Source organism: Hylobates moloch, unplaced genomic scaffold, assembly GCF_009828535.3.
Source record: "Hylobates moloch isolate HMO894 unplaced genomic scaffold, HMol_V3 SCAFFOLD_4, whole genome shotgun sequence".
NCBI classification, from domain to species: Eukaryota; Metazoa; Chordata; class Mammalia; order Primates; family Hylobatidae; genus Hylobates; species Hylobates moloch.
In genome coordinates this window covers 104,896,617-104,921,109 of record NW_026652279.1, presented here as the reverse complement: position 1 = coordinate 104,921,109, position 24,493 = coordinate 104,896,617, and the positions used below count along the sequence as shown (strand labels likewise).

Here is a 24,493-nt window from a genome sequence, read left to right as displayed (position 1 = left end):
CAGAGTAAAATCCAAGCTTGTCTGGCTTAAGTCCCCATTTTTTTTTGAGATGGAGTCTCTCTCTGTCCCCCAGGATGGAGTGCGGTGGCGCCATCTCGGCTTACTGCAACCTCCACCTCCCAGGTTCAAGCGATTCTCCTGCCTCTCGGCCTCCTGAGTAGCTGGGATTACAGGCACGTGCCACCACACCCAGCTAATTTTTTTGTATTTTTAGTAGAGACAGGGTTTCACCATGTTAGCCAAGATGGCCTCGATCTCCTGACCTCATGATCCACCCACCTCGGCCTCCCCAAATGCTGGGATTACAGGCATGAGCTACAACGCCCAGCCTAAGTCCCCATTCTTAACCCAAATATGCCTGACTATAAGAATGATCTGGGATGGTTGTTAAAAATGGACTATGTGGGCTACACCCAAGACTAGCTGAATCAGGGTCTCCAGAGAAGAGGCTGGCTGGGGGATCTGATTTTTTTAAAAAGTGCCCCAGGTGACTGCTACTGAGAAAGACCTCCCAATACCCCTGGTTGTTCACCCCTGGCTGTTGATAATCATGGGAAGTGCTTAAGGCACACCAATCAAGGCCCAGGCCCCAACCCATGAAAGAACTCTTGGGTTCTTTCCCAAGTTCTGTCTTTGATAAAACACTTAACCCTCTATAGTTCACACAGTTTTCTGAGCTATAAAGTGGAGATGCATCATAATATCTGCTCACAAATCTCACCAGAGTGCTGTGAGAATGAAATGAGAACACTGATGGTGACTGAAAGAAAACTTACTTCTCAAAGTTATTATGAACCTTCACATAATCTGTCTCATAGGCTTTTGTCGGTTGACCTGGGAATTTAACCATCCGTCTAATATGGTGTGTATTGGAAAATGCATTCAGATTTCAAAATAATTCCCCAAAATTTTAGAATACAATTTATTTCAATTTTCAGAACTGCCTCTATTTAACTAAAGTTTTGTATTATAGGCCCAGGAATATTGAATGTGTCATATGAAGTCTTTTCCATGAGAATATTAAATGAACAGTTGATTTGACTTCTTGGTCTATTTGGTGTCTCTTTTAAATGAATCCTAATATTGTTAAATGGAAAGTGTAGACTCTAAAACGATATCTCTACAGTGATTACACCATGAAAAAGTGTAATAGCTCTGATTCATTGAACATTTCTATGTGCCCAAATCTGTGCTAAGCCAGTAGTTTTCATGCTATCCTTATTAAATGTTATTTCCATTTGCTGAGGCTTAAAGAGACTAATTATCTTTGTAAGGATGAAGATACAGGATTCAAACAGAATATCAGACCCCAAATTTTGGGGATATTCAAACAGAATATCAGACCCCAAATTGGCCGCCCTGCTGTATAAAATCCACATGCACACACGGATTGGCATGCTAACACAGGAAAACAAAAGCAATCACTGTGCTAGAGCAGAGGGATTATGGCTGATTTGTTCTTTAAAATGAATTATTGGTGTAAAAATTCATCTAATAAAAATATGGAGAAGAAAAAAGTTGCATTAAAAAATATACCTGAATTTTATGACTAGATATCAAGACTCGTATTGTTGTTGTAGGTTTTGGAGTTTAGATTCCACTCCGAAAGCTTTATGGTCTCTGGTCCATATGAAAATTAAGGAAGAGAAAGAAATTTGGGTGGCAACAAATCCACCCACCGGAATGTCCTCTGCTCTTGGCAGCATTAAAGAAAATTGCTGTCCTTCATGGATGAGGATGAAGCCACTAGTAGCTTTCTGGGAGTGGTGATGGATTTGCTCTGAGCCCTCTTAAATTCCCTCCCCATCTCCTTTTATATCAGGGGAGGGCTGTTCAGGAATGGTGCTGCCAGTAAGGTAGCCATCCATATGAAGGGTGAACTCGGCACTTTCCACCCAGCCAACCCATGCCCCACCCCGCCAGCTGCTCGGGAGGTGGGATAATCACATTCAGTACTTCTGAATGTTCCTTCTATAAGGACATCCCCTGACAGCCCAGGAGAAAACTAAATGCTGTTCATATCACTGGGAAAGCTCATCCTTCCCCAATCCATTCCTCCTTTAAGATGAGTTCCTTTCCCCAAAGTGACTTTTCTTTCTTTCTAACAGATATCTGCAAATGAAATAGAAATGCTTTTGATGAGGCTGCCACGAATGTTCAAACAGGAATTCACGGGTGTAGGAGCCACGCTGGAAAAAAGATGGAAGTTGTGTGCCTTTGAAGGAATTAAAACTACCTAACTGCGAAGAGCAAAGCATCCCTGGAAATGAAACCATGTGAACCTGGCCAGGGCTGTGCGATGGGGGAGCAGGAGGTGTGGGGTTGGTCCAGCACGCAACCTTTGTGGAGCCATCGAAGCCTGCCTTTAGTTATATCTGTGGCGTTCTCTTGTGAGTGGAAATGTAATTGTGTACCAGTTCCTTAAAATAAACAAAGCTTCATACTGTGACAGATCTGTTTCCTATGAAAACCAAACAATAATTCCACAGTCATAATGATGGCAAAATCTTAAAACATGCTACATTTGAGAATAGCTCACCAAGCAAAATATTTAAAGTTAATGATGGTGTAGCAATGATTGTTGCTAGGCTACAGAGTTGTATATGTAATGTATAGCTGAAATCATTAAATGACATTTTCCTGAAAGTCTTTCTTTCTGTTTTAGTAATAAAAAAAGAAAAAAGAAAAAGAAAAAATTTTACAGTGAGGGAAAAGCATACCAAAAGAAAACTTGAATATGTGTCTAAACAGTTATTGTATTTTGTAAATTAAGTTATATGCTGTTCCAGGGACTTTTGCCTTATTGAAGAGGCAGAAAATATGATTGGACACATTGAGAATGCTTTATCAAGAATATTATTTTTCTAATGTAACAATTCTCCATCATAAGTTCTTTTAACATGGACTGCATAACAATTTTCATAAAGTGTAAATAAAGGAAAAACTAGTGTTATTGTCTTGTACTTGGTATGTAACATTCAGGTTTATGCATCAAAATAAACATTCAGTAAATATTCCCGTTACAAATTTTATAGCAAAGATATTAATTTTTTTCAATAAATATGACTTCTACCATATTGGTTTTACAAATTATTCTTTGATATATTTTATTTCTCCCTTAAGAAATCTTTTTCTCATTATTCAGTCCCATCTCCTATTGTTTAAAAATGATAAAATACATGAGTGACATTAAGAGATAAAACATTATTTCAAATAGGAATATATAAAAATTCTGGAGAGGAAATTACCAAGAAAGGAGATGATTATACAGCATTAATATACAGTATTAGAGTAGATTTTTAAAAATAGTATGACATAGCATCCACAAATAATAAACAAATTTTACCTTGTTTTGTGTCCTGGGCAGGTACAAAGTAGCCCGTTAATCTTATTAACTCTTGGATTTATGTATCTGTATGTTTACTGGAAAACACATTAGAAAAGAAACTAAGGGATCCACACTTGGACCAACAATTTAGATAGAATTTGGGCTTCCCCTCTTTATTTTAATAACAAATGGGATATGACTTAAAATGGTGTCCCCTTCCTGCTATCCTACATAAGAATCACAAAAAAGACGAGTTTGTCTTTTGCCCCCTTCCTGCTATCCTACATAAGAATCACAAAAAAAGACAAGTATCCTTAATTGTAATTGAAACATTTTTTAGGAAGACAGCTAAACAATAATGTTCTCTGATATTATGAAAAGATATTCATAATTTCTTATTGGACTTTTTGTCCTTTATTGATAAGTACCTTTATTGATCTCCGATAAATTAAGGTATTTACTCTTACCTCCCAGAAATATCTACACATGTGTTTTGTTCAGGCTCAGGGCTAACACTATGAATATACAGGTAAGTAAGAAAAGACCCTCTCCTTAATGTGCTCAGAGTTCAGTGTGAAAAAGACATTTTTGGCCCAGCGCAGTGGCTCATGCCTGTAATCCCAGCACTTTGGGAGGCCGAGGCAGGCAGATCACTTGAGGTCAGGAGTTCAGACCAGCGTGGCCAACATGGTGAAACCCCATCTCTACTAAAAATACAAAAAAAAAAAAAGCTGGGCGTGGTGGCAGGCACCTGTAGTCCCAGCTACTAGGGCAGGAGAATCACTTGAACCCAGGAGGTGGAGGTTGCAGTGAGCCGAGATTGCGCCTCTTTACTCCAGCCTGTGCAACAGAACCAAGACTCCATCTCAAAAAAAAAAAAAGAAAAGAAAAAGGCATTTTCCCAAAAATTTCTATATGATGTGATTCTGGTAACAAGAAAGATATGCTATGGCATTCAAACTATATGTCCATATCATATTAAACCCTACACACCTTCCCTTACCATCAGTCCGTGCCTACTACCACCATCATCCTGACAGATTTATATCCAAATCAAGAGACACAAATAAAGACACAACAGTCAGAAAGGAGAAGACATCATTTACAGATGGTGCTATTATTGTAAAATAGAAAACCTAAGCAGTTCACACGAAAAACAACAAGGAAAAAAGAAGAATTCAGTAAAGTGGCTAGTTCTATAAAGTCATGAAGTCTATCTAGTAAGGATACCCGGGAAGGTACCACAGCCTATGCTATTTCTAATGGAAAGCATGGTGGATATTCTCAAACATGCATTGATACTTTCAAGTATTACTGGCGGTCACATTAGCAGAAAGACATCCTGCACAGGGTAAACCCCCAACTCTGAGCTCTGTGCTCACACAAAGCTGAGGGACCTCATATTAGATCTGACAAGAAAATAACATTTCCAAACACATGGATATGAGCCCTACGGGGTAACTTGGGGGAGTGAAATGGTTAATTCAGCTTCCAAAAACATTAGAGTCATTGCTGGAGATAAGCTTCTGCACTAGAAAAATCTATTTTGTTGGGAGGCCGAGGCGGGCGGATCACAAGGTCAGGAGATCGAGACCACGGTGAAACCCCGTCTCTACTAAAAATACAAAAAATTAGCCTGGCGTGGTGGCGGGCGCCTGTAGTCCCAGCTACTCGGAGAGGCTGAGGCAGGAGAATGGCGTGAACCCGGGAGGCAGAGCTTGCAGTGAGCCAAGACTGCGCCACTGCAAAAAAAAAAAAAAAAATCTGTTTTGGCTGTAATTTTTTTATTTATACTTGAAATGAATTCTGTTACTTGACTAGAAATATGTTGGTTATATATTTTAACTTCAATTATGTGAATCACTTATTTTTGGATTTTTTTTAATCCTCTAAATTATTTCACAGACTCTCAAGTTCAGATGGGACTTTGGAGACCACCTGGGGAAGGAACTAACATCTGTGCCTATGAGGGTGGTCTGGAGACTACGTATATCTGTCACCCCATCCTCTTTAATCCTCCTGATAACTCTATATGAAGATAATAGTATCATCCCCGTTTGTCACACAAGGATAACGAGGCTCAGAAGTTTTAAGTAATTTGTCCAACTTTGCAGTAAGTAACTTTTGAATCAGGATTTGAACCTAAGGCTAACTGACTCCAAAACATATTCTCCTTTTCGGGGGTCATACTTCTATTAATAGTTCAACCCATTCCATCCACTTGTGAGCCCAATGCCAATCCAGTGCCATTGGATCCCTTTTTATTCTCCTTTATTCTCCACCATCCTTACACATTGGTAGAGGGGTGAAGACTTCATGCCTTTCTCTCCTTATAATAAGCAGAATATTGAAGGTTTGGAGATCCCTGTGATCTGGCCCCAAAGGGCCTCTCTAGCTTGCTTTTTCACTGTTTCCCTGAAAAGAATTCATCTTTTTTCTTGCTTTTCTTCTTTTGTTCATCTATTTGAATGAAACAATCTTCGTCACATCTAGTTGTCACAGTTCCACCCAACCTTAAATGTGAAATAAGCCTTCATGCCCCAGCAGAAGTTGCTCCTCCTGCCTCTGCACAGCCATTCCACTCTGTTTCTGAAGGCTCTTGCCACCCAGCTGTCCTTGCCCTATTATATTACAAGCTCTTTGATGGACCTGAACACATCTCACTTACTCTGAATTATTTCTCAAAGTGGTTTTGCTTACAAATATTTAGAAAGTAGGACACAGAATGATCCAAGATGTTTTTCTACCTCCAGGGACCAATCCGCCTATACATACCCAAGGGGAAAATATTACAAAATATTTGAAAAGGCTGCAAATATCTTAGATCCAAGATTCCAAGGTGGGAAATGTGAGAATGTACTGCATATTATTGAAATAAAAAATAATAAATAATAAACCCAATTCCTATTCAAACTTCAAACCCAGATCAATTATCAACTGTTCTGTGAGGCCCTGATTCCCTCAGGAGCCCTTCTCCTGGGCTTCCCCTACTACTCATTACATTTCTATTGCAGCCCATTTACTGTATTTTAATCATTTTTTAATGTGGCTGTCTTTCCACTCCTGTAGGCAGTAGACCCCCCTTACTCATCCCTCTAGTACTTCAGAGTCTGACATGACATATCATTACTTTAAAATAAATATTTATCACATTAATGAAAGAAGAACTCACACAGGAACTTTCTGAAGTTGTTGAATCAGAATCTATTCAGGTATTAGGTCCAGCAATAGAGGCTAGAACTTTGTGTCTCTCCATTGTAATACCTTGGCAGAACCCTTATTTTTTAATTTTTCTTTTTATTGTGGTAAAATACATAACAATTTAGCCAGTCATAAGTGTACAATTCTGTGACATTAAATGCATTCACAATATTATGTAACCAATCATCACTATTTATACCCAAAACTTTTACATCATCCCCAACAAAATTCTGTACTCACTATACAATAACTCCTCATCCTCTTACCCTTCTAACCTCTGGTAACTTCTATTCCCTGCATCTCCACGAATGTACCTATTCTAGATATCTCATGTAAGTGAAATCTTACATTTGCCCTTCTATGTCTGGTTTCTTTCACTCAGCATAACCCCTTTAAGGTTCATCCATACTGTAGCATGTATCAGAATTTCATTTCTTTTTAAGGCTGAATAATAGGCCAGGGACAGTGGCTCACACCTGTAATCCAGAACTTTGGGAGGCTAAGGCAGGGCGGATCACTTGAGGTCAGGAGTTCGAGACCAACCTGGCCAACATGACGAAACCCCATCTGTACTAAATACTCTACTAAAATGCAAAAATTAGCCAGATGTGGTGGCATATTTCTGTAATCCCAGCTACTCGGGAGGGTGAGGCAGGAGAACCGCTTGAACCAAGGAGGTGGAGGTTGCAGTGAGCCGAGATTACACCACTGCACCCCAACCTAGGTGACAGAGTGACACCCTGTCTCAAAAAAATAATAATAATAATAATATTCCATTGTATGAGAACTCTCCTTGCTAGCTTAGGTATTTTTTACCCATTACAGTAAGAAAAAGTCATTGATCAGTGTTGGAAAATATTTAAATACCACATCAAAAACAACATTTGAAAGTGTAGGGAAGCTTATTTTTAACTCAATAAATTGTTCATTTTCATTGAGGGTAAAAATGAAATGAAAAAAATAGAAGACGTTGGTAGTAATTGTGTAGAAAATGAGACTAAACAAATGTCCATGCAACAAATTATGATTCACAACAAGTTGTTTTTTCTTGGTAAGGGTCGGGGATATTTTACTTTCAGGTTGGTTCTTGGGTTTTTTTTTTGTTTGTTTTCCCATAATACTCAGTTTCTTCTCATAAACTGAGAAAATAGAGATACCACATCTCTAAAAATCTTATAGCTTGACTTATTTTTCATCAAAATGGTAAAAGGTTCACATGTATATTAAACAAGCCCATCATAAGTAGCTGAAGAAACTATCCTGTGTAGTGCACCGAAAATGAGCATTTTAAACAAGCTATAGTGCATGTGTTTACATATTAGATCACTAAAACACTGTCCCTCTAGTTCCACCACTTCCCAATTTCCTCCTCTACTTGCAAGTGGACTTTCTTTCATTCCCAGGCTTCAAATGTTTGGAAATGTCTCCTACTGTGTAGGCGAGCACTCAGGCTGCACTGGAGTCAAGCCCGGCCCAACATTCACTGACCTTGTGGCCATGGCACATCCCTTAACCACACCGAGGTGCTAGTCCCAGATCTATAATATGGGAACGTTAATGCTTACATCATAGGGTGATGATTAAGACAGCATGCATAAAGCACCCCCTAACATAGAGCCAGGCAGACTGAAGGCATTTGTTTCTACAAAAATAGTACTCAAACTACATCATTCCTAGAAAAGGGAACAAACCCTTTCCCTATCAGCCTATTCCTATCCTGACCACTGACAGTCAATCATATGCTTCTAAATACAAGATAAAATAAGTATAAAACAAGCTTAATCCCCACCAATAGTCCATTAAACATGTTCAAGTGTAAGACTGACATTAGCAAGATAATTGTAATTCTCTAACCTGCAAAGACTTCCGCAACTCTTATAGACAAATAAGTAGTGACCATCAAAGTTCTCTCATCACAGACAAAATTAAAGCCTGAATTCTTTGTTACAGCTCCCTTTTTACTTGTTTGGTTTATTTCCAATAAGCAGTAATTAGGGTCAAATACATTCAGCTGTGAAGAAACTATGGCTCTGGGCTACTGCCATTTTGAATGATGGTCAACTAGGTATACAGTATGCAAAGATTAAATAAAGTATTAATTATGGTTTTTTTAACCCAGCAGAGACATTGTCAGGAAAAATTATAGTTGTAGCTACAATAGTATTATTTTAGAGAACATACACATCTATTATAGTTGCCGAGAGTGTCAAAGTAAAAGACTCCAGTAAATCTAGTAATTACAGACTGTTTGCGTTAATAAAATTAGCTGCTGTGGTCCAAAATTTAACTGTTGCCTGCTCACAAAACTGTACAGATACCCAAACAAGCTGAGATGTTTGCTCTGCACATTTCACCTCTTACATAATGTACATTTATCAGTACAGGGCTATTTACTTCATGGGAAAAACAGAAGCATAAAAATAAATTGCAGACATTTTACAGTAGAAAATGTTACATCTTCAATACAAGGCAAAAAAGTGGTTAATGTACAATAGCAAGTGCATTGCATGTAATGAAATGCATTTTTTGCCTAGCAAATATATTTAGCGTGTGTTGAAAGTTGTAATATCTTCCCCTGCACAAAGAAATTTCTATTATAAAGCTCATTTGCTATTGCGGGGAGTGAAACCCTTTTTCTTGTTTACTAAAGTAGTCCATCTTAATATCAGCCCACAACACTGTCAAGTTCACTTAAGAAGAGCTATGTGTAGATAAGAATAGGACTGAATCAGAAACCAGAATATTCCATTTCATCTGCTTTTCATATCTAAGAAAGTGCTATGTAATTCACTACATCTGGTAGCAATCTCATTTTGGAAAACATTTTTCTTTTCAGAAGAAAAGGCTAAAAATGCGTCAATTTGAGGCTCTCATCAATAAATAAATCTTTTGCCTTTGAATATGTTTATGCATAAGTGAGGATTTGTTTCTCTAGTATTTCTTGAGATAGAATAGCAAGTATGGTCTGGGAAGTCAAACATTATCTTTAGGTGGAGATAATGTATGAAAACCATTGTGGGTCTTTTATTAAACAGACATTATTATATCAAAATCAACATATCATGCACCATTTTTAAGACTTGAATCATAGTAAATCAAGTTTCAAATATGAAGTACTATTAATTCTTAGATTAATTGTCATTGTCTAAGACTGAGCAACAACAGGGTAGAATTTTGCACCTCACTGTTCCTTGAGGAGATAAAGGGAACTTTGGTTCAATGTGTATCTAAGACAAGGTTTTGTAGGCTGAGCCTTGTATGCAGTTAGACTGTGGATAGCGGGGGACAGTGCGAAATCTAGACTGAGCTAACCTATAGTCAACCTTTTTTTTTTTTTGAGACGAAGTGTCACTCTGTCGCCCAGGCTGGAGTGCGGTGGTGCAATCTCGGCTCACTGCAACCTCCGCCTCCCAGGTGTAAGCGATTCTCCTGCCTCAGCCTCCCTAGTAGCCAGGATTACAGGCGCCCACCACAATGCCTGGCTAATTTTCATATTTTTAGTAGAGACAGGGTTTCACTATGTTGGCTAGGCTGGTCTCGAACTCCTGACCTTGTGATCCACCCACCTCAGCCTCCCAAAGTGCTGGGATTACAGGTGTGAGCCACCGCGCCCGGCCTAGTCAACCCATTTTTGTATTGCTGCTCTACCATGGGGGACTGGTAAATGAAGTACATAGCCATTTGGTCTGGAGGGGATAGATCACCTGCCATAGAGGCAGCAGAGGGAGGTGCCCAAGAGCATTCTTCTAGAATCATCCCGATTCAGTGATCATGGGCACATGATTTAATCTCTTTGAGGTTTAATCCTGAAATGGGATAATACTAACCCTTATGGAGTAATTCTGTAATTTTATCCATTGACTAAGTAATACTAGGTCATCTAGGATTACAGAATTCTTCAAGCAAAAGTTTTCAATCTCATGGCCTCTCTGTCCGCTGACAATTGAAAAGTGTTTCCCCTCAGAGATTACCACTAATACATCAAGTGGAATCAACTTTCTGATTCCTCTCTGGAACAACAAATGCTTTCATACAACATAACAGAAAATCTCCCACCTGTCTTAAGAGCTTTGTGCACTGTGTGGAACTAGAATTAGGACTTCCAAAGAACCCTAGATTCCTGACGCCTCACTGAGAGATTCTGAGAACTCACAAAACCAGTGAATAACATGCAAGCTCCTAACTCAAACCAGGCCTCTTGGAAGAGAGTCTTGGCAAAGACATACCTGGTATGTTTTCTCAAATATAAAGTATTTTGGAGGAAGTAGAACAACATCCCACTCTTGAGACAGAGAAGGGACTAGATCTCTTCTCCCGGATCCTCCATCTCCAGTAAAGATGGAACACTTCGGTGGGAGAATCAAAGGGATAAAATCCATCTTGTGCTCCTCTGTTTCATATTACTTTATGGGAAGGCAACGTGGATGTTTTTATCCCATATTTCCCCATGTTCAGACCGGAGGAAGGAAGTGGGGAGAGAAGGAGTTAAATGGTCCTTAATGCCATTTGGAATTTCTCAAACTTGGAAATTAAAGCTGGGGTGTAAGAGCCCCCAACACCTGCTTTGTTCTTATAACCCTTTTGACTCTGTGTTTCATATTTCCTTCTTTTCCCATAGGGCTTTGCTCTGTGAGTACTTATGTAACTGGCTTACTGATTAATCAGGTCACATGTAGTGATTTTTAATGAACTGGGAAGGAATGCTCGTTACCACACACATATACATTCACTAATACACAGATGTATACACATCCACACATACCCACACTAATAAAAATTCTTGTATACACACTCATGTAAATATTACATCTGGTACAAATATATACATATGTAGCCACATTTACACACATTCACAATTTCACTGACCTCCAGATACCTCTGGGTTTGGCAATCATTTTTGACCCCTCGGGTTCTTCCCTCTCCTCCCTCTATTTCTTTCAGCTATTCACTTTTCCCAGTAGGATGACTAACTTAGGACAAATAACAGAAGGTGACACTCAACCCTGTAGGTAATAAACATATGGAATTTACTTTAAAAAGATGATACTGGCAGGAAATGTAGGAGGATTGAAAATACTTCAAACAAATTTATGAAAGAGCCAGAAAAGGAAAAGAAACTGACAGTTAACCCACAAGGAAATCAGTGAACTCTGTTCCAGGGAGGCACTGGCATAAGGTTCTAACTCAGGATTTTTTTTTTTTTGAGACAGGGTCTCACTCTGTTGCCCAGGCTGGAATGCAGCGGTGCAATCTCTGTTCACTGCAACCTCCACCTCTCAGGTTCAAAAGATTTCCCTGCCTCAGCCTCCCCAGTAGCTGGGATTACAGGTACCTGCCACCACGCCTGGCTAATTTTTGTATTTTTAGTAGAGATGGGGTTTCACCACGTTGGGCAGGCTGGTCTCTAACTCCTTGAACTCAAGTGATTCACCTGCTCGGCCTCCCAAAGTGCAGGGATTACAGGTGTTAGCCACCACACCCGGCAGAAATTCTTATATTTACACAGAAATAATTTCTATGGCATACAGAAGTTATTAACGGCACTATTTAATGGTCTATCTATATCCATACCTCTTGCTCTGTAACATTGTAATCTGGTCCTATTCCAGCTCTGGACTTGATCATTTATGCTGCCTTGGACAAGGAGACGGCTGCAGAAGCTGGAGAAGCCCCTGTGCATTTGTGCTTGCCCTCTTGCATGGTTAGGTTTGCATACTCTTGTACTCAGACACTGCTAATGAGAATGCATTGGGCTAGCTCGTTGGGCTAGCCAATGACACATATGTGCAGCTGAGCCAAGTGGCCCCAGCCAAGGCCAGCTGGAGCTGCTGATGGTCAGTTGATTCCTCAAGAAAATATGTCAGAGACAAGAAGAACAATTCAGCCTCAATAGTTGATCTGCAGACTTGTGAGATAAATAAATGATTGTTTAAGCCACTGAATTTTGGGGTGACTTGTCATGCAACATTATTTGTGGCAACAAGTAACTAACATTGAAACTGTTATCTAGAATTAGGGTGCTGCTATAACAAAAAAAATGGGCAGAGGTTAGAAAAATTATCAGGAAACTGCTACAAGAGGATGGAAAGATGACAACATGGGATATGCAGCAACAAAAAAATGAGAAAACTGCTACATGTGTCAATTCAGATGGTAGAAAATGTGCCTAATAAACTTGAGATTTGAGCAATAACATTTTCATGCATAATGTTGAAAGTGTCTGCTGCATACTGGTAAGATTCTACAAGAAATGAAAGGGCTAGAAAAATAACTGTCCAGTGCCTAAGCAAATTGAGAGAGACCATAGGGGAACTAGGACTTCTTGGTTGGAAAAGAAAATTGCTTTTCATCTGTCTCTTCAGCTGGCAAAAGAGTCTTAAAGTAAAATATAGCCTGAGACAAGGATCTAATCAAATACTTGTCTTTAAGACCGTCTATTAAGACCCTGGAAAGAAACAGGACAGAAAACAGCAGATCCTATAAGCTCAACAAATGTGCTACTAGGATTCTTAAGAGCACTGTCTCCCAGTACTTAACTTGCCCAAACAACCATGGTTGGATCTAGAGAGAGATCTAGCTCTAAAAGTATTGTTGGGTTGCTTTTGGTCCATTAGATTTATAAGAAACTCACAAAAGTTTTGATGGTACTATATTGACAAAAGGATCACCAGTTTATACTAAAAGATATTGAGACTCTTCAAAATGTAAGGAAACCTCTAGGTTTCTAATTTCCACAATCCGGAAACAGGCTAAGAAAGTTGTTTAAAGCACACAGGAGTAGCCAAGGGGGTAGAAAAGACATCTCAGACGGTACAGAACAGAGCCTTAGAAAACAACGGACTGGGGAGTCACTTCCAGGAGGCAGAATCGAGACCTAATCAAGAATATTCCCTCTTCTGGAAGAGAAGGTCCTGGCAGCATTTTCAGGGATGGAATTCAGGATTGCTATGAGCCAGTGTTTCTTACTAGCTTTCCATTCTTTCCTTTTTTGAATAGGATTGTCTATTATACTTACTCTGTCCTTTCTTACCCTATTGCATTAGGTTTGAAGGTCAAATTTCTTATCTTTTTCACTCATAGATCTTCAACTCAAAGCAATTGTACCCAAGGAGCCGCATTAGGGCCTGTTTTACACCTTGAGATCCTGGACCTTGAGCTTGATGCTATGATTAGATGAGACATTTAAGGATCTTGGGAGGAGGGAGAGAGTGTATTTTACATACAGGAATAAAGGAAAGAGTTGGGGCCAGAGTGTGAACATTCCACTTTCCTATCAGTTTCCATTCTAATTCCTGTATCAGCTTTACATTGCTACACATAATGCTGCATAACTGACCATGCAAAAATGAGTGGCCTAAAACAACCATCACTGATTGGCTCACAGGCCTACAAGTTTGTAATTTAAGTTGGAAATTTCTCCTGATCTTAGTTGGACTCATGTTTTCCAGGTCAGTTGGCTCTCAGCTGAGACTCACATTTCTGGTGGTGGTTGGCTAGTTGTTAGCTTGGGGCAATAAGGTCAAACGACCTCAGCTTTGTCAATCTCACTCTTCCCCCCCACGTCTTTCTCATTTTTCCAGCAGGCTAACCCTAGCATATACTCATGGTTAGCACATGGTAAATGCCAACTGACAGCATTAAGCACACCTGAGAATGACCCTATATGGCAGGTGCACCTGAATGTGTGTTCTGAGCTAGGAGGTTCGGGAGTGGCCAATCTGGAGAGTCATTCCTTGTCTATGAGGAACATCTGAGCTCCCTATCTGTCCAGTGGAACATGGGCTGTATGGGGGACTGAGACCCTGAGATTGGGGTTGCATGAAAGTTGCCAAGTGGAGGCTGTCAGGGAAAGGGTGTTAAGTGAAAATGCTATATAAGCCACATGTTTTTTTGCAAGCGGTTGTGGTTCTCCTGCCCAGCCCACCACCACTAGGCCATGCAATAATTCTGTCCAGCCCATCAACACTGGACTCTCTCCCTTGTATGTAAGCCCCCAGTAAAATCTCATGTCTCACTCACTGGCTCTGGGTCTCTTCTTTGGCCTCTTGAACCTGGTACCATCCCCAGCAGAGTCTACAGGGGTTCAATACAAGAGTTATGATGAAGGAGCCAGGGAAGATGAAGATTTGTAGTTATAAAGAGCAGCAAGACAGCAAGCCTCAATGCACAAGGACTTTCTCAGTCTCTGCTTGCATCATGCCTGTTAACTGCTGATCAGCCAAAATAAGTCACATATCCGAGCCCAGAAAAAAGGAGTGGACACATCAATATAATTAACCTACCGTAATTCCCAAACTGTGTCCCATGGAAACTAGCATCCCACAAGATATTATCAGATGCTCTACTTAAAAAAAGTTCTATGGTCATACATATTTGTGAAATGCTGCTTATTACATTCTCTTATTAAGTCACACCTGTTAGCCTACTGAAGGCTCTAAGAATTCCTATTGTTTACCTTGATTTAACTGGTATCTCCTACAATTATTTAGCCATGAAACACATTAATTATTGAAAATCTTAAACACATCTTGAGAACTGTTTGGTGAATCAATCTGAGTAACACCAGTCTATGATATAAAAAGTCACTGTAATAATTGCATTATAATAAGGAGCTTTACGAGGCCTAGAAGTTTTCATGACACAAGTAAGTAAACCACTAATAATTTTCTCTACTTTCATATGAGAAAACCAAGAAGCAGAAAAGTTAAGTAAGCCCCACAGAAAAGGAGCAGCAAAGCTGTGCTGTATCCTCACATCTGCCTGATTCCAAACACCTATCATTTCTGTATCTCCCTACCTGTCAAGGGTGGAATGTCAGACACCATGACAAATGGCAGGCAGAACAGCACAGGGTGATGGTCTTATAGCCAGGAAGCTGGCTTTAGTTCTGGCTTAGCCACTGACTAAATGATCTTGAACAAGTGACAGCCTCTTAAACATTTTCGATAGGAAACACCATTCTCTATGCTCCCATACAGCTAGAAGAATCTGGAAAAGATTTTTGTGAACAGTCTTTGGGACACAGAAATCTTCTGAGGCTTCCCCATGTGCTACAGTAAAAATGACCTCAAACGTACTGCCCTGTCATAAATCTAGTCCTGAACATAACAAATTCATTTTTTAATTTGTTTATTTCAATCACTTGAGATATTCAAAATAGCCTTCAGGCTGAAACTCTTCCCTTGCCCTTTCTAATTTTCCAGTGAAATCTCAATGATGTATTCCAGTGAGGGTATATTAATATTCTGAAGAAATACAATACATGCATTGTAGACTCTAATTTTAGAACATTCATCACTGAGATGGTTTTCTCCTTCCTGTCCTAATTTTTTTTTCAGATTGTCAGCCTGTTGAAGTATATTAAAGTAGGGGGTGACTTTCCTCTGTGAAACATTTCTTTCTTGAGGTCCTGCCCTTTGTGAGGAATGGAGGGAGGCCCAGGAAAGGGAGGATCCGCAGCCCTTGGCCACTCTGAGTCTGCACTCTAACTGGGGAGATCAAACGAGGAGCCAAAAGCCCCAGCTGAACAGCGGGAACAAAGTCACTTCATCAAACCCATTTTACTGTCATGGACTCTGTCCTGGCTGTATGTTACCATCATGCTGAGGCAATAGGTGAACTGGTCTCAAAGTCATTTCCAAATCAATTCTGAAATACACCTGGTTTGGGTGAGACAGCACCACGCAAGACATTCAAGCAAATTCGTCGTCTTGGAGGAAACATCCAAAATACATTTAAGCCTCCTATTCTTCTATGAGAAGCAATGTGACTCCTATGCTGTTATTGCCACCAGTGTAACAGTCTGTACCAGGGCTGCTTACTCTTCCTTTAAGGCACGGAGGGCCGTCACAGCAGGATTTTTCAATCTCAGCACTACTAACATTTTGAGCCAAGTATTTTCTTGTGGGGCTGCCCTGTGCACTGTGGGATGTTTAGCAGCTCTAGATGCACTAGATGACTACAGCAACCCCAGCCCCCTTCATGATGATCAAAGACTCCAGACCACTTCCAAAAGTCCCCTGGGGCGGGGGAGGGGGGGCAAAATCTCCACTGGCTAAGAACAACTGCTCCAGAGTATGAGAAAAGAAAAAAACAAAACAACAACAACAAAAAAAACACCTTTTTTTTTTTTTTGGTCAAAACTGATCCCCCCACCACCACCACCAGGTAATGACCGTGGGGTGCCAAGCTTCCCTCCAAGCCCCTGCCCTTGTGTCCAACTGAGACATCTCAACAGCTGTTCACACTAAAAACCCTCATCATTTAACAGCAGTTCTTTTCTCTTTTCCTCTTGTCCTCGACTGCCAACACCTTTTGCTGCTCTGCTCACCACGTTTTATAGCTCTTCATTAGGCTTCCAATGGGGAGAATGTTCTTCAAGCTTTTATAGCCATCACTCTTGACCAATTTGGGATGAATTTAGTGGCAAAATTGGAGAATAGGCACATTGAAGTCTTGCGTCCTAGTGGTGACTAATCAAGGTCATCTGCCAAGCATGTGTCCTCCAGTTCCTTCCTTTTCAGGGTGAATTCTCTGTGGACCCATCTAAGCACATTCTCAAGACCTCCACCTCTACAGAGCTAGGGTTGAACTAAGGGTCTTAAAAAGTCCTGAGTCTCAAAAAGGTAGTATCCTTTGCTTTAAATCATGAAGTGGTAAGATAGGAGAACAAGGATTTAAGGGTGGATTGATCCACCTCCAATGCCCCTGCATTTTCCTTCACCAACACACCAACCACACTCCTCCGGAAAACGAGAAGCAATGATTCAGGAACAACATGAAGGGCATTCCACATTTCCTCCCGCCTTCCTCACATACTAGAACACACATGAACATCTTTATATGTCTACAACATCAATAGATTTGATATTGTATCAAGTAATTTTTCTTTTTTTTTTTTGGAGATGGAGTCTCATTCTGTTGCCCAGGCTGGAGTGCAGTGGCATGATCTTGGCTCACTGCAACCTCCACCTCCCAGGTTCAAGTGATTCTCCTGCCTCAGCTTCCCAAGTAGCTGGGATTATAGATGCATGCCACCATGCCTGGCTAATTTTTATATTTTTAGTAGAGACAGGGTTTCACCATTTTGCCCTGGCAGGTCTCGAACTCCTGACCTCAGGTGATCCACCCGTCTCAGCCTCCCAAAGTGCTGGATATGTTTTAATATACATGCTTTAATTTTAAAAACATAACATTTACTCTGTGGCACATCATTTAATCCTCATAACAACCTAGCAGCAAATACCCTATTCCTATTTAACAGTTGAGTAAACAGAGGCAGTGATGTTTGCAACTTCCCCGAGATCACACAAGAGGCAGGGCTAATAAGAGGCAGGGCTGGGGCAGCTCCAGAATGTTCTAATTAGCTTCTAATCCTTTGTAGAGAAGGAAATGTTGAAATTAACTAAGTGTATTAGTTGCTTAGTGTATTTGTGCCTCTCTCCAGAGAAGCAGAACAAATAGTTTGAGTGGGTAGATGGATGGATAGGTAGACAGACATTTATTTTAAGGTATGGTTCATGCAAATATGAAGTCTGGGAAGTCCAAAATCTGTAGGGCAGGTAGGCAGACTGTAAATACAAGTAAGAGTCAATGTTACAGCCTTGAGTCCAAAACCTTCAGGGCAGGCCAGCAGGACGGAAACTCTGGCAGAATTTCTATGTTGCCATGTTGAAGCAAACATTGCTGCTTCTTAGGAAACTGGTCTTTGTTCTTAAGACCGTCAACAGATTGGATGAGGCCCATCCACATTATGGAGGGTAATCTACTTTATTCAAAGTCTACTGATTGAAATGTTAACCACATCTAAAAATTACCTTCACAGCAACATCTAGACAAGTGTTTGAACAAACAAGGGGGCACCACAGCCTAGCCAAGTTGGCACACAGAGTTAATCATCACCCCAAGGAACAAGAATAAGGCAGGAGTATTATTCTTGGCATCCACTGATTGCTCAAAGGGAAGCTGACCCTTCCAATTCCAGGTGCTTTGCTCGATGTGTCCAAAATAAGAACAAAGCAGTAGAAGAGCCACAAAGAGGATTATCACAGACACTAGAGGGAACACATCAAAGCCAAGCACTTTCCTCAAAGGAAGGTTGAGGGGAGCAATGCAGGGGGTGACAACCCAGGATGCCGCAGGAATGAACAACAGGGTGGCTTACTGCCTTGAAATCTATGCTTGGAGATTAGATCTGACTTATTTTAGGTAGGTCTAAATGTTAACATGTTCACAGGGCATGCCAACATCATGGGCATAATGGAATCCTGATAGGCTCTGAACCAGCTTCCCACCTAGACTCTTCTTCTATTATCCAAAATGGCTTGTAAGGGTGCTTAGGGGTGGTAAGCACAGGAAAATACCCTCTGAGTTCCTTCAGATTATTTCATCTAGCGACAAGCCTATGGGGCCTGAGCGTAAGTTAACATGCTTCCTTTGCAAGAGAGTGTTTCTACTGCCTACAATCCCGTCTGGTGCTGTCTGAATCCTTGGCTTGCTTTCAGTGATTTTATGTTGTTGAGGTTTTTTGGTTTTAATATGTTTTCCTCCTAATAAAAATGATTAGTGGAGAGAGGTCCTGTGTGCTGCAAAGAGAATACATTGTAGGATGTTATGTATTAAAAACTGGCTTGGGATCCAGGTGTCGGCTTCTTCCTACAACTCAGCTCAGAGCTGGTTCCAATTCTCTTTGCTATGCTCAGACTGGCCTCTGGAGAGCAAAATGTCCATGTGTAGAGATTTTGTGAAATGGTCACATGATATTTAAAAAAAAAAAAAAAGATACAGAGAGATGATTCAGTTGTTCAGGAGGGAGACCATAGCTCCAGATATATTCCCAGTTCTCCTCTTTGCTATGTGACCTTGGGCACTTAACTACTCTGTGCCTCAGTTTATCTACAGTAATACTTAAATGGTAATAAGACTTGTCAGTCTTTTTCCTACCTTATCAGTAGTAAGTTAGGATGTTAGAACACTCTGTAATCTTAAAGTATGTAAATCAAGCACAGCAAGATACAGAAACCATCAATATCATCATTTTAGGTCAAAAATAAGTTTTAAACTCCAGGTTCCGGTGATGAAAGGCTAGTGGTCAGAAATGCTGTCAGCTGGCCCACAACTCATCTCCATGTTTAACGTGCTCGCCTTCAGATCAAGGAGTCTTTAATGAAAGACAACCTCACAGTACACTAGCATTGCTGTAACAGCAGATTGACAAAAATGGAGACAGATGGCTGCTCAGCAGCAGGTTTTTAAAATGAATTTACTGTTTATGAAATGTGCTAGATTGATGGCGCCAGTGACTGAGTCTGCTGCTTAAAGGGAGAGATCAAGGGGAACAAGGACGATGACCTGGGCAGCCTCCCCTCCATCCCCCAGTCCCTGCTAATCCCAGACAGGAGGTTCAGGCTAGCTGCCAAGTCCCCAGAAGGGAAACAGTATCTGGACTTATGGCGACACTCACCGTGGAACAAGAGAACAGATTCAGCCCTGTTTGTTCTTTACATTGGCAAAGAAAATGTCAGTGAGCCCCAGTTTTGTGAAGACAGAGGAAAGATGAGGGCTCTTCTCCTGGTAACTGTCCTGTGTTCATTTCTTGGGAAATAGCTTGAGGGTGGGGAGAATGCATTCCCCAAAATGAGATAAGCAACGCACACAGTCATTATAGCATAATCATTAAAGAGACAGTGACTTGTCCTCATCAAATCCCCTGAAGTTTGACAACCTCCAACATCATTCCTTCCAATTCTGTATGATCATCAGGCAGTCCTCCCAGGCTGCGACGAGTCTTATGATGTCCTTCTTTTATATTGTCAAAGAATTTCTGCCAATCCCTAATAGCCTCATTCTGTTTCCGCAATCATTTTCTTGAAAGACACTGAAACTTCGTAAAACCACCTCTGGCACTTTTGAGGTACCTCCAGCGTCTTTTGTCAGGCATTGTGGGTGAAGAACATAAGGAGAGATCACAGCTGAGGAAAAGTGACCCTAAATCAAGGAGAGCTAGGTCTCTATGACCTGCAAGTGCCCCTGCCTGAGAGCTTCGAAAGTGCTCCCTCTATTGTCAACCTGGGGTTCTTTTGTCTTTTTACTGACTACACAAGGTTTGGCACCATCATGGATTTGCATTTGTGTGTATCATAAAAGTATTCCTGAGACAGCCAGCCCTAAGTGAATGAGGTATGACTGTAAACTGAAAAAGCATTCTGGTTTGACACTCAAGATACAGCAGCAATCTTCACAAAGCGCACAGCCAATGTACTTCTGGGAAGCCTCCAATGCCTGCCCCAATAGTCCCTGTCTGAGGTGCTTGCCACATCCAGGACACTGTCCCTGATGCAGCCTGGTACAAGGGCTCTGCATTCTACAGCAGGACCTCTTTTGGACATAGCTGGACAACCCAGTCAGAAGAGCTGGATGGTGGGACCTATAGTGACAGCCACCAGAAAGGAGACTCCACAGAAACTGGGAGAAACTCCAAGGCCAGACACCAGGCAGAGGTGTGAGGTTGGAGAAGAGCAAGCAGCAGTCAACAGGAATAGCAGAGGCAGGCCAAAATCACTGTCATCACAATGGCGGAGCAGCAGGTCAGGGAACAATCTCTCCTGCTCTCTTGATCGGCGTGGTCTTGAGGGAGACCTTCTCTATACATACTGAGCTGGTTTCCAGTCTCCCTGACTTCCATGTGTTTTATGTTTTTTAAGTGGGTTAACCTTAGCATGCTCCTGTTTCTTGAATCTCACAAGAGCTTAATACAAGTATCATCTCACTGCAGCTCAGGTCAGTGGAATGTAAGGGTCAGTGCCTGCCCTGACGGGATTTATACCAGCTACTCCTAATACTAGTGTGAGTCTCCTAAATAGCCTGTGGCTAGAGGAGGATTTATTCACTCACTTCTTCAGGCATTCAGCAGTCTTTACGAATGCCTGTTATGTGCTAAGCAATGTGCCAGGAACTACAGATACAAGAGATAATTAGAAATGGACCTCAATCTCAAGAGCATTCCCAAAACGCAAACTTCCCTGTCTGCAGTTCTGATTGTCAGGCAGCTTGCAGAGGCAAAGGTTTCCCATCCTGAATATTTTCAGTCAGAGATTATGGCACAAACACCACTGTTATATAAACACAACTTCACTGCCAGAGGATCAACAAGAGCTTAGGAGGGTTTAGTTATATAGACAATTGGGAAGAGAAAATTAGAGGGAAACATCTAAGGAAAATGATTGAAAGTTTAGCTCTTCTACTCAAAAGAGCCCAACAAAAATAAAAGATAAGCAGAAAAAAAGACACAAGCCCTAAATACTGCAAAACACTTTTTTAATGATACGTTTCCAATAGAAATGCAATTCCAACCTGCCCAGGTTTGGTCAGCAGATGGGAGAAGGAGGGTAATGACGGGTTTTTTGAGATAGGAGGAAGCCCGGATCCAGAGGAAAGTAGAAAATGACTGTTTTCCCTGGTAATATTCTAGGGAAGGAAAGGGCCGCTGTTGGCCCCCAAAACACTTTTGTGTACGTTAGAAAAAGATGCCTTCTCTGGGCAGACAAAATCCCATGCCAGCACTAATGCCTCAGCCAGTATCGTGTAGCTGGATTTCTGCCCTCTTTTCCCCTCTTGCCAAGGGTTCCTTGTGCACTTAACAACTTATAAACCCTTCATGTCACAGAGAATGGAGGAAAAGGGAGAGAAACAGAGAAGAATCACTCAGAAACAGAAACTGAGATAGAGACAAGGAGGAAGAAAGAAGAGAAAGAAAGGCAGGAGAGGGGAGAAAAAGAAGGAAAAAAGGAGGAGAAAGGGCGCGCATACGCACGCACACCAGACGCCTCAGACCTGTTTTTCCATGGTCAACCAGCGCTTGATAGTGAGAGAGGCCAGGCCAGACGGCTCCTCTAAAACATTCGTTTGGGTTTAAATCAACACATCCGTCTTAAGGAGTGACTCTTGTGATGCGCTGGGCTTGAGGCTCTGGACACAGATCTGGGAAATGGGCTTCCTGTCCTAAAAGGGCTACCGCCTGCTGGGGGAGCACAAAAGGAAATAAAATGTCTACCAACCACTCTGGGAGCACCAGCCTACACACAGTTAATTCTGACCAGAAAGGCTCATTTCGGGCAAAGGCATGGAAGTCTTATGACTTTATTACACATTTAGAAAGTCAAGCTTGACCAGAAGAAAACAACCAATTAACCATCCACCCATCCACCTACCAATCAACGAGGCAGGGCCCCTCCTCGTATTATTGAGGTGCGTAGGTGCTGGAGGCTTTAATAAAAATGCCAGCTGTCTTGTCAGACAGTTTCAACCATCACAATTTTCTGTTAAAAACAAAAACAGCTGATCTAATTCACTCCACCTGCATCACCACTGCCACAAAAATTTCCCTCCCACCTTCCCCCATCTGCTATGCGGCCTCATTTTGGAGATTCCTTTAATAGTATGGGGGAGAATCTCCTTGTAGCACATGACATTTCCTAGATCACTACCTTGGTTACCAGTTTAAAATCTTCCAAGCAGCTGAAGTTTAGAAACATCTCTGTTGTTTAAAATTCTCCATATATAGCTTAAAACAGCCCTGGTCATTGTCAACTCAGTTCGTTAGCTGAGGAAATACCTAACAGTCAACTGGGAGCTAAGCCCTATGAACATGAGCCTGGCATGTGTGGATGTATGCAGGAAGAGAGATGCTACAAAAGGAAGAAGCGCATTGAAAACAAAACCCACCTGCTGCATGTTTTTATCATAGCCAGTGCTCCAGGATTCTAGTTTTTTTGTTTCTCATGGTAATTCATTCAACACATATTTGCCAAGCCCTTGCCTGAGTATTAAATACCGAGCGAGGTTTTGCAGATACAGCAGCGAACGAAAGAGACTTAATTCCTGGCCTCAAGAAATTGACAATCTCATTTATAAAAAGAACTACAGCACACAATAAATTAATTATTCAATAAGCATTACTAAGTAGTAACCACAAGTGTGACTGAGGCAAAGTACAAGGCTCTAGGCAAGTGTGCAACTGGGGCATCTGATAAGGTTTGCAAGACAGAGAAGAGCCCCACAAGGCATGCACCTAAATTAAGACAAGAAAACTTGTCATGTTGGATCCCTATTCACTTCAGTAGGGACAGCACCAAGTTCAAGAAGCCAAGAAAGAGTCCCAGAACCAGCAAACGAGACACAGGGTTTTATCAGTGGGAAACTTACCCAAAGAGACGGTGCAGTGACAGCAGGCTAGACAAGAGAACCACCGTTGCTTGTTAAAAAGCATGCAGTTTGTACAGCACCTTCACTTAGCACCCTCTCCCAACAACCCCCATCTGGCAACCTTAATTTAACCCAACACAAAGGGCCTAGATACTCTGTCTGACCCAGGTTCCAGGTGGGGGGGGGAATGGGCTGGTGGCTCAGGTGTTCCTCATAGATAAGGAATGAATCTCCCGGTTGGCCACTCCCAGATTCCTGAGCTTGAAACCCACATTCAGATGTGTCTGCTTCTTAAGCATTCTCAGGGTATGCTTAAGTTGAGTTATTGCTATCAAATGTTTCTACCATGCACCACTAAATAGGAGTTAGTCTGACAAACAGGTAGGCGAGAACAGGCCAAAGGGAGAACAGCCACACCGAAAACCTTGAGGCCACTGGGGCTTCCGCCCAGATCCTGAGAAATGGTGGTGGAGTAGGTGGGGGTTAGATCACCGGCTCATAAGGCCAATTTAAGAGTAACCTCCATTTGCTGTCTTTGAGGCTCAAATATGGTTTTTCTTTTTGTCTCAGTTGTCTGAACAAGAAATATCTAGAAAGAAGTACCTGATCTTTAGTGTGAGATGGCTGCATCATGTGAATGCATCCTAGAAATAGCAATACAAAGAAGATAACCTTTGCATTTCAAAATATAGGACTACATGACACTCCAGTAGCCCCTTCCCTGCCTTCCCAGTTCCAAATACAGCTGCTGCGCCATCCAAG

The 24,493-nt window shown here is 41.3% G+C and overlaps 1 protein-coding gene across 2 annotated transcripts in view; it reads left to right on the top strand.

The window, feature by feature from the left end:
• ENOX1 (ecto-NOX disulfide-thiol exchanger 1) overlaps positions 1-2,449 on the top strand; it is a 446,686-nt gene extending 444,237 nt beyond the window's left edge. For both annotated transcript variants that reach the window (XM_058437834.1, XM_058437835.1), the window contains one exon: positions 2,109-2,449. In XM_058437834.1, coding sequence (XP_058293817.1) covers positions 2,109-2,240 — 132 coding nt within the window. In that variant the 3' untranslated portion in view covers positions 2,241-2,449. The remainder of the gene's footprint in view (positions 1-2,108) is intronic.
• Positions 2,450-24,493: the final 22,044 nt, after the last annotated feature.